General features: G+C 42.0%; 1 protein-coding gene across 1 annotated transcript in view; it reads right to left on the bottom strand.

Moving 5' to 3' along the window:
- LOC104275738 (nesprin-2-like) overlaps nt 1-8,785 on the bottom strand; it is a gene marked incomplete at its 3' end in the record, with an annotated part of 82,239 nt that extends 73,454 nt beyond the window's left edge. Inside the window, 1 exon segment of the mRNA XM_009871780.1 lies at nt 8,707-8,785. Coding sequence (XP_009870082.1) covers nt 8,707-8,785 — 79 coding nt within the window.
- Nucleotides 8,786-11,294: the final 2,509 nt, after the last annotated feature.

The raw sequence follows: 11,294 nt of genomic DNA, 5'->3' as shown, positions 1-11,294 counted from the left end.
TAGGGGGGCAGCGTGTGTGGGGACCAGAGGGAGATGGCGGGCAAGGTGGCTACGTGGGTACCCACTGCCCGCTTCCCAGCCAGGGTAAATCCTCACACCACGTCAGAGAGGCTGACCAGGCCATCCGCTTGCAAGAAGAAACAAATCTGTGAGAGAGGGTGGGAGCAAACAATTTCTTCTGCCTCTGAAAGCATGCTCTTGCACAAAAAAATTAATGTGAAGGCCGGTTAGCTCAGTGGTTTGAGCACAGTGCTGGCAACAATGACCAACACCGAGCTCGCGGGATCGATTCCCGCTCGGTCCCCATGTGTTGCCTGGTGTAGCCGAGAGGGGGCGTCCCTGCCCATGACAGGGAGGTTGGACTAGATGATCTCTAAGGTCCCTTTCAGCCTAGGCCATTCTAGGATTCTATGAAGGCAAGACATCATAAGGTAAGTGCAAGACTACTCAGCTATGTATGTTTTTGTGGGCTGGGCTGGATTCAAAATACCAAAAATGTCACACCCTTGCGGGAAAAAAGAAAAATAATCCTGACTACTCTGCCCAAGAAAATGCCACTCAGAGTAAAATGTCCCACACTTTTTTCCATTCTGGGAATTTGGCGAACACAAAACCCCAGTCCTGGGTGGCTTTTCATCATCCAGGACAGCCCAAAGGGGTGGCCATGCAGAGCTTCACCAGCTCAAAAAGTGGAGCAAGCCGCTTCAGGACAATGCAGCCTCCTGCTCCTAACCTCGCCATCCACCCCACAGACATCCTGCTTCACCAGGCGGGTGAGTAGCAAGAAAAAAGTGCACGCATTACGTGTGTCAAGGGCTGCTTTGCATCCTGTAGTTAACGCGTCTTTCAACAGCCCTGCTCTAATCTGCAGTACTATGATCCTGGCGGAGCATGAAACTGCCAATTCCCTCTGCTTGCTGGACTGTTTTATGCTTCTTTTTAAATATCACATAGACCATGATGAGCAGTAAGATAAGTCTTAAAGACATGGACAAACTCACAATCTCAAAATCAGAAAATAAATGCAAACATGCCACACAGACCAATCAATGCTCACAAGGAAGACATAAATAGCGTGGAGATAGCAGCTTCATGTTAGCACAGGACTTAACCACACCCTCTGGTTGCATACCCATGCAGGAGCCATTCCAGTTACCTAACGAGCGATTATTGTGTAGCTGCACTCAATTTTATCAGGCAGGCAAGGCTGGTATCGCTGGCACTTGGAAAGGGACAGAAAGTAAATATTAACTACTCCGCCTGACGCCAGTGACTCTTCCAGCTGTAGCTCTCACCAAACACACGCTGCTGCTACTGATCTGGAGAACTTGCCTTTGGGTTTGGTCACAGAAAGATGGTTAGGATGAGGACATTTGGTCTTGTTTTGCTTGCATATCTTATGCAATGTGGGCCACATACTGCAAGTGTTGATTCGCATGGGCTGCTCACAGGCAAATGTCTCACCTGGCGAAAGTACACGGCGGTTATTTCGCTCCACACACCTAAGCAAAGCTTACACCCTCTCCAAGCTACAGCCACTGCCTAGTGCAGCCCACTGGGCTGCCTTCCAAAGCAGCCACAGTCTCAGCTGCAATGTGGTCTATTTTCCTACCCAAATAAATAATAATAAAAATCTTATTGCGAATTAGTAACAAAACTGCATGCCTGCCAGTATCTCCACAGACTGTAGTGCAGCAGTCGCTTTGCTTCCACCCAGGCCACACAACACACAGCTCAGTACAGATGTGCTTCTGGCACCATGGCAGGCAATTGTATTTCAATTTTCAAGTTGAATGTGTTTTCCCTCCCAGCTTCCCCCTTACTCTACTCTCAGAGGCACTAATGATTTCATCAAGCTCTCAAATTCTTATCTCTACCACGTGGTCAATTAATACAGATTTTTATTTTTATGAGAATGAATGGGTTCTTTGTTAGGCCTTTTTATAGGACTCTTAGTGACCTTGGTTTTCTCTTGCCCTAGTTTTCAAAATGTCACTGACCCAGAATGAAAAAAGCTATCAGAAAAAAATTATCATTTTCTTCACTTTGGGCCAAAACTCACAAAGCCAAAAAGTGGATCTGGGAGAACAAAAAAGGAACCTGCTAATTTGAAAGCACCTCAAACCTATCACATTTCACCCTGTGTTTTAAAGCTAATCTTCAGAACGACTCTTTAGGGAGCTGCAACACATCAAAGCATCATGTCACGTAAGCTAGCCGAAAATCAATACGCACTGCTGGACAATGACTGGTTTATTCACTAATGAGCTACCAACAAGTGCTACAAACTAGACTAACCATTAAGGGCTGGAGCATGGGGACACGGAAGGGACTACGTCAGTGCTGAACTCTCCCAAGAGGAATAGGAGGGGAGGGCAGGAGTGCCATGGTTTTATCCTCACCCTTCCTTTAACAGCAATACAAACCAGCTAGACTTAAAATTAATCTCCTCTCCTATGTTGCCTTTTGTGCCTCCCTTCCCAAGGTCGGAGAGAGCAGCCCACAGGAAAGCTCCGTCTCCTCCCTCGGCAGGGAGCTGGGAAAAGCAGCCCGTGGCAGAGCAGATGTACTGTGTCGGTCCACACTCATCAAACACCACCACCAAACAGCAAAGAGGTTTTCTTCTATCACGGGACCTCTGCATTACTGCCGGTGAACGATTTACAACCGGGCAGCTTTGTTTCTATTTAAAAAAATATTTTTTAAATGACTATTTGAAATTAGTGAGCACAAGCCTGTCTGTCATCTCCCCATCTCTGTTTTTGCCAGAAGGAATTACCTCTCGTGTATGATATTTTTATAACTTCCATTCACCATTCAGGTCAGCTGAGGCTACGTCTACTGTAGCAAAGCGGTGCAGCTCAACAGGAATAGATCAGCAAATCAAAACAGCTGGTGTTCAGGACAGAGCATGCCCACCCCGTGCGTTGGGAAGGAATGCTGTGTTGAACTAGCTCTAGCCTGAATGCCCACAGACAGCCATGGTACCTTCTTGGAGCATTTATTTCAGTTTCATCCAAAATAATCATTTCCACAGTCCCTGACAGCTCAGCATGATGAACAACGGCACGGTCAGCCTGGATAACTGGGAGACCTCCTTTGAGACAGCACTCCTAGTATCAACTAAAATACCAAGCAGGTACACGCTCTAAGTGATAGGAACTACCAGAAGAACCACGGAGAGGGTGAGCAATCATCTCTGCACCCCTTATACAGCCCCTTCCCTTCCACCCAGTAACAGTTTCATTTTCTGCAGACAGGAAAACAAGGGAAAAGAGTTACTTCCAGCATTTATGTTCAGCAACATGGTGTTAAGTAATGAAAGACAAACACAGCATTTTTTGTCAAGATTAAGAAGCTTATCCAAAGCCCAATGAAGGTGACGAAGATATTTCTACAGGAACAGTTTTTTTCAAATCCAAATATCATATAAGTATTAACTAATCAACTAGCACCATGTCTGTGCAGCAACTGGGAACTTTGTTTTCTACACTACTCCTTTCAACCTCCTTTTCCTTTTGAATGGAAATTATCCAATTTACCAAGTGCTGCTAACTTGGAAAGCCTGTTCACACCAAGTTGTGCCCTCCTGGCTTTCTTAAACACTTCTGCTCTTCTCATTGCCAGGATCCTGGAGCTGCTCTGCTCTGAATCACCACTGTGTTGAGTGTCACAACAGCCCATGGAGCGAGGAACTGCAGAACTTGGGGGCAGAGACAGATGTTGCAGGAATATTTAAAGGTGCTAAGACACATCATTTACATATCAACATACTTCTAAAGATAAGGGCTAAAGTTGCTTTTCTAACATTTAAAAAAAGTAAAATCCACTGCGAAGCAGGGATTTAACATAAGTAGCCTTCTGTGCCCTACTCAGGTGCCTCAGAGGCCAACCACTTCTCAGGCATTTTAATGCCAGCTCTTACCTGTTATGCATCTGACACTGTCTTTAACAAATCTAAATTCGTCTAGCAGGGAACATTTATTCAGCTATACAATCTACTTTTTTCATTAGGCATGTGAAACAGACAAAAATACCCATGACTGATTTTTTTTTTTAGGCAGTCTCGTGTGTCTGTTGCTTCTCCAGTGCCATCAGCCCTGTCACATGCCAGGAAGCCAAGCATTTACGGGAACAGCATACCAGCTCCTCACATGGACAGCAGGCAGCAGCGACAGGGCATAAACGTCAGTGCAGCTCCTACGGGAGACTTTTGATTTGTAAAAGCCACCCCTGAAAAATCCTAACAAACATTTAATGGACTCTTTGACCATTCTGGTTAAAGAAAACAAAACACTAAACGTAGCTGTAATAACATCCTGGAACATGCTGGCCCCAACTGATGAAGCATAAAGCTAGAACAAAGCAAACACTGCGTTAGATTTAGTAGCCTACCTGACCTCTGACTGAATTAAGTGGGTCTTGGAGAGATATCCTCCTTTACTCAGAGATGAGTGCAATTTACTACAAGCTGCATGACAAAATTTATCTGTATCTATCACCGTATTTTCAATTTCAACTGAAGAGAAATCATTCATAAAGGATTAGACATAACTGCAAGAAAACCGTATCACTAATGTCTATCATTAAACACTCTTGGCAAACAGTTTCCGCAGCCACATTCTTGTATGATCATCCTTTGGGTTACAGTAATAAACAGTAACATGCACTTGGATTAATAAACAAAGCCAAAAATTAGGACCTCTGCAGTTAATTAAATGGTGAAAGAATAAGTACATGATCCAAGCTCAAAGAGCTAAAACACACTCTCTTGTGCCTAAGTTAGCTCAGCAAGCATGGAGAGAAAAACAAGAGTTCTGCACAGGCTTGGTGGAAAACATCAACCACTTGCTCTCCTAGGGAAGAAAGTGGAAGGATTTGTGCATGGGAGGGAAAGCAAGGGTTGGATCCTCTCACAGATAAAGAGAATTACATCCTGAAAACAATACATATTCCCACTCCACAGGGCCCCGAACCCTGTTCAGTTTCTCCTGTAGCCACTTGTCTGTGAACAGCTGCACATTCCCCTTGCTTCCCCTTGCTGCAATCCCGCTCGCAGGCTCACCAGCAAAGAGTAGCCATATCTGCAACAGTTGTCAAAACATTGCCATGAAGTCCTTCTCTTATCAAAGGAGGTGACATGTCTCCTCATTTCAGGAAGCCAAAAACAGTTTTGAACCCAAACTATGTCTCTTTCATTTACAGAAGGCCAAGTGCCAGGCTGGACACAGTTACGGGGCCAGCCCATAACACAGTGCTGGGAGGGAAGCTATGGGGGACAAGACACAGGACAGGGCTCCTGAGTCACTCCTCCCGTGTTCACTGCCAGCCAAACCCTGAGCTCTGCCTGCTCCTTCTGGAGCTGTAGCACAAATGACAACAGTTTTCAAAGATGGTCCATACGCTGCCACAAAGCATCTCCATGGCCAGCATCCCATGTTCACCAAAACGTTTGCAACCTGTCTGGGAGGAGAAATCCTCCCCTTAAAAATTTCCCCTTAGGCAACATCCTTTTCACTCGCACTTTTAGGTGGCTGTGCAAGAACACGCAACGGTTTTGCAGCTGATATAAGTTGTGCTGTCAGAAAACTGGGAGAAAGCAGAGAGTTCTGAAGCACAGGGAGCAAATAATGTAGATCTTACTGTGATTTAATCTTATTATAACATCTTGGATAGAATGAATGAAAAAACAACAGAGGGAGCCCAAGTCCTGGCATTATGTAGTTACACAGTAATTTCAATTTTCTTGTCAAGGAGGGAATGGGTAAGTATTACTCTTTTGTCTGCAGAGATCAGCTTGAAAACTGGAAAAGGTTAAAGAGCAATACATAAATCTGAAAAGATACATATATAGGGTTTATATTCTTGGAGCTTTTACTTCAGCCTCATGATTTTGTGACTAGCTTCATCACTTGAAAATGTTTGGAGATGGGAACATCAGAAACCATATTCATTATCTGTTTTCTTCATGTTTTTCAAGGTTCATTAAACCTTCATAAAATATTTAGCTAAAAGAAAGACACACTGCGAATAAAGCTACATTTTTACCTACTTTCCAGTGAATTTCTTTACTGCATCTTCCAGGCCAAACACTATTAAAGAAAGTAAATGTTCATCCTTGAACACTCTTCCACCTAAAAACTCACCAACATAAATTCCACTAGAGCATTTTTTACAATATTAAGCCACCAGCATTAACTTAATAGGATTTCTATGTTAATTAGAGCTACTAAGTAGTAACCTCTTCATGAATTATTTTAAGGAAGTTCTTCTTTCCATCTTTCCTTCTTTTTCTGTCAAAAGTGCTGTACTCCTCACAAAAGACTGGCTTAAGTCACAGTCAAATATACCTGGAAACAGTGTATGGTTTTACACGTGGCAGGGAAGAAAAAAAAAAAGATAACCACTTTGCTACATTTTTTAGGCATATAACTTTCAAAATTACATGATAAAACCAATTGGCACATTAAATTGACCTTATCCTAATTAACCAGACTAGACAAGTGTTCTATCACCACTGGATGACTTTCAGGAAAAATATTAGATTGGATCACAAAGAATTTAAATGTAGAATAAAATATGAACAACCCTAAGACTGTATCTCGTGCATAGTTTTCTCCTCTGCATCAACTATTTACGTGTATCTCCTGTTATGCTGTGTATATTATACAATGCTGGACATACTCTTTGAACCTATACCTTAACAATTCTAAAAGCAGATAAAAAACAGCTTTATATCCATCTTCAGTGACTCAAAAAGTAAGCTGCTTTTCTAATAGTTATAAGCATCCATTCCTTGAATCTGAAATTTTTCTAAAACTTCTCCAGGTGAACCTGAAGATTTCAAGTAATCAAAGTCTCTGGCTGCTTTACAAATCTCATTGCAAGACTTCAATTATTGAAAAAACTTTTTCCTCGAGTGATCCTATTATTCTCGTTTCACCTTTGCTATCAGAGATCCGCAGGGAGAGTCACTAATGGCTTCTGCATGTCACGTCAGAGAATGTGCTTCATCACAGCTGTGTCGCCGTTTGACCCAGAGCAGATGCTGCAGTGTCAGAGCACCTTACATAGGCTGTGTCTGTAACATTTGCTGCATATGATTAACATCACAAAAATTGCCTGTATCACTTCTAAGGGATGCCTCTGGATTTTTTACATCAGTCAGGCACACGCAGCTTGGCCTCAGGTTTGCAGCGTGTTCGCTTCAGCACAATCTAGGAGCTCAAATTTTTACAGCAGAGAAATATAATGTAGTCATTTCAATTTTAATAAACAGGGCTCTTTCACTGAGATATTGAGCAAAACCCTCTACTGGTATTCGACTCACAAATACCAATCTGATTTTAATATTATTTCAAAATAAAACCCTATTCTAATACTGCGTGTAACTTAATTCAGCACCCTCTGCCGTAAAGCCAGACAGCATTCTCCAAACCTGTTTCGTGACAACAGCCACCTCGCTATTTCTACTGGGGGCTGAGTTTGACTGGCACAACAAATGTGTGTCTGACAAGCTGTGTAACAGTCAGACTAGCTCCAGTCAGTAAGAAGCTTTTGCTTACTCTCCTCAAAATGGAATACTGAAGCAAAACGGAAGAAAATTCACCATTAAAGATGTTTGGCTTTAGACCACTGTTAGCAGTCACTCATCAAAACACATGGCTCCAATGACAATATTAGTGCAAATGTGGATCATAAAAGTGACTTGGCAGAATATTCTCTTGCACCATCTGTTTTAAACATATTTTCTCTCAACTAAGCACCATAGCAATTTGATTGCAAGTGAGCTAAAAGGAAACAGCTCTGTGGAAAGAGGACTTAGCCCATCCATCCTAGAGTAACCAGGCTCTAAACACATCAAAGATAGGCTTCCAGCAGTGCTAGTCCCACTGCCCGCACCAGCCTTCGTGATAGCCCCCCTGAATGTTTTCATGAATATGTTCAGAGGCAAATCAGTCTTCCCAGGGAATTCTTACAGAAGGAAACTCAACATGTGACTAACGAAAACCCAGAAAGCCCTTCTGAGAGGCCAGCTCTGTTGCACTCATTATCACACAACTGTCCAGGTAGCTGTTGTTAAACTGAAACAATTAAAAATTCAGCCAGTGAGGGCTTCCTTAACAAGTTATAACTCATTACAAGTAAGGGTAAAGACTTTGACCCATAAGAAATTTGTTTAGAAGCCACAAAAATTTTCTACATGTTTTGGCCACAAGTTATCTTTCTACACTTGCAGGGAATATAGCAGTAAGAACAGAAAAACAAATAAAATTAAATAGTTCTGTAGTTAATTGCCTCGTTAAGACAGCTTAATGCAACCACCTAATTGTCAGCAAATTGAAAATAAGGAAACTAACAAAATGGCATCACTGTTTTCATGCTGGTAGCTCCCTTGGAAACAGTTTACATAACATACATTCTGAGTAACAAAACATAAGAACCAGGGAGCATGCCTGTACCAAAAAAGGCAACAGTTTTGAAAATACCACGAGAACGTACTAGAAGAGCTGGTATCTTTCATTTCACTGCTGAAGCATCTCTCATGAAACGCAAAAACATTGACAAAGAAGGACAGACACAAACTAGACCGATAGTAACACTAGTTTTAACAGGTTTCTCAGAATTCCCTTCAACGTGTACGCAGTCATAGATGTTTTGCCAAAAACTTACATTAAAAAAGAACAGAAAACTACAGCAACTTACCCTGTAGTGACAGATGAAGATCATCTATTTCGGAGGAAGTCTGCTCCTCTGTTGAGGGAGATGACTGATTCGATGCCATACTGAACTCTATGGAGACTCTTTAATTGATTTCCAAACTGAAATTATTAAAAAAAAAAAAATCAGTACAGTTTTACATGAAAGCTGATGATACTCAAGCATGTGGAGCCAAGACATGCGTTTTGTTTGGGGTTTTCTTCCATTGGCAGGCTGTTTCCTTAGCTTATACTGAATAAAGCAACTGTTCCTACAGCGTGAATCCAGGCTTTGGTCCCTTGACTCATTTTGGTGGCCAGCAGCAGTGCACAGCACAAACCACGGATCCCAGTGTGTTTGCCAAAAAACCAAAAGCACTAGGATTAGGAAAATTCAGATATAGTTGCTTTCTTTGAGAAAGCCAGGGTGACAAAGGCTTACAGAGCCTTCTGCAGATTTATTGCTGCCAAATCTCATTTTTTAAAAAAGCTTCATACTCTCCACCTGTCCAGATAATTGTTGCAGAATGGAAACAATTTAGGCAGAATCTGCAAAGATCAAGATGAAATGAAACAGCAGCAGTTATTGTATGAGAATAACCACAACTGCTGGTAACCTTGTTACTCCTCAACCCCCACAAAGTCTTTTCCAACTCCTCCATTTTCCTCCCCCTGGACACCTCCTCTATCTCTAACCCAACTTTGATAAAACACTATGTTGCATCTTTCCTAAAAGTGTAAAACTGTTTCTGTTACTGCAGTAGCTATATTGTTCAGTTTGTCACTAGGAGAAACTGGATACTGAGATATGACTCAATTTTATCAAGAAGTGTAACGTTAAACAAATTCACCAAGAAATAAAGCTGAAAATTAAATTAGGGCTCACCTTAAGCAAGCTTTTTGATACCTAAATAACTGTAACCTTTTCATCAGAAGTACTGTGATTTACACACCATATATTAATAACTCATCCACCAAGGATGTGTCAAAATAAAGGGCGTGAATAGATGAGTAAGGAGATACAACATTAAGGAATGCCAGAGATTTTTTTACATTCAGTCCCTTGCTCACATGAATCACAAGGCAGCCTTTGTTTACTATACACTATTTTTCCTCACTCACTGCACAGAAAAGACGACCCATGTGTAATGAGGAGCCATTCAATATTTTGTTTTCCTCATCCTGAACAATGTGTGTCCTTGTGCTTTACCCAAGAGCTGCTCTGATGGCAGGATTATTAAGCTCCTCAAAAGATTTTCTATGGCACTCATCCCCCCGGCATCTGAACGCTTCACAAACATCAATCAATTAACATCCACAGCATCCACGTGAGATCAGAGGTTGTCACCCACATTTAGAATCGCAGACCGGTTTGGGTTGGGAGGGTCACTTAAAGATCATCTAGACCGACCTCCCTCTGCTATGGGATATCATTTTGCCCACGACAAGCAAAGGCCCAGAGAGAATAAAGGTGTAAAAAAAAGTTGACAATTTGACTCTGCTGTTCCAGAGAAACAGATATTTGTTCATATGGCCAAAGCACTGGTTCCACCTGCTGCAGAGCATATGCAACATTTCTGCAAGTCACCAACAACTTCCAACTGAAACTCAGGGCACCAGATTCAAGAAAGGGGAGTTCTAGCTGGGGCAGGCAAAGATGAGATCTGTCTAGATAACCAGAGAAAAGGAAAAAAAGTATTTTACAAAAGTTTGGCTTGCTTACCCTAGCAAAAAGAGGAGGAAAAGGAGTATTTAAGAGAGTCAGTTCCCCTAGCCCAAGGAGATGAAATCTTTCCTGGGAAACTCCTTTTCTCTCAAGATAAAGAAATACAAAATCAAATGCAAAATGTCAAGAGGCCTTAACATCTTTTGGGTATCACCGTATGTGTCTTGAATTTGATTTTGTGATCACCACCTTGAAGGCTACTAACCAAGCAGAAAGTCCCAAATGAGAGGGAAGTAAGCAAAATCCAAACCACATCATCAGATCTGTTGCCTTTTGCTCCCAGGACAGAGGCAGAGTTAGCTGCACTCCCTCCACCCTGAATGTTCCACTGGCAGACTGAAGACCTTCAGAGACAGATACTTAAGAAAAGAGTGAATACCAGGCAACAATGAATCCACGGGTGAAATCAATGAGCCTGCCTCAATTCAGACCCAAGGTTAAAATTCAGATGGGATGCCCATCTATCCAAAGGGACAGGACTGGACGCACACACCATTGCCACATCAGCATAACCTACAAACCAAGACATCTCCCAAAGTGTGAAGCATCAGTGGCAATGCACAATCTTTTTCTCTTTAACAAGATTCTTTGAATTATTTTCGTACTTTCTTTTCAACTTAACGCTGTTTAAGGATTTTTAAAAGGCACAAAAACAGCACAAAATCCCCGTCAATGAAAATAAACACATCTGTTTGACTTCAATGCATCCAGATTTGAGATGGTGACGTTGTCATTGGGAGCATAGTCCAGAAAAAGGGAGGAAGATCTGGCATTTAAAACCCTCTATAATAACAGGAAAATATTCAAGAGCCATGAACAACATTAAAGTTTTATAAACAGAAAAAAATGCCTTTTCCACTTTTCTGTGA

Source organism: Apaloderma vittatum, unplaced genomic scaffold, assembly GCF_000703405.1.
Source record: "Apaloderma vittatum isolate BGI_N311 unplaced genomic scaffold, ASM70340v1 scaffold15006, whole genome shotgun sequence".
Classification (NCBI taxonomy): Eukaryota; Metazoa; Chordata; class Aves; order Trogoniformes; family Trogonidae; genus Apaloderma; species Apaloderma vittatum.
The sequence above is the reverse complement of the archived record's forward strand: the minus strand, read 5'-3'. Positions and strand labels throughout refer to the sequence as shown.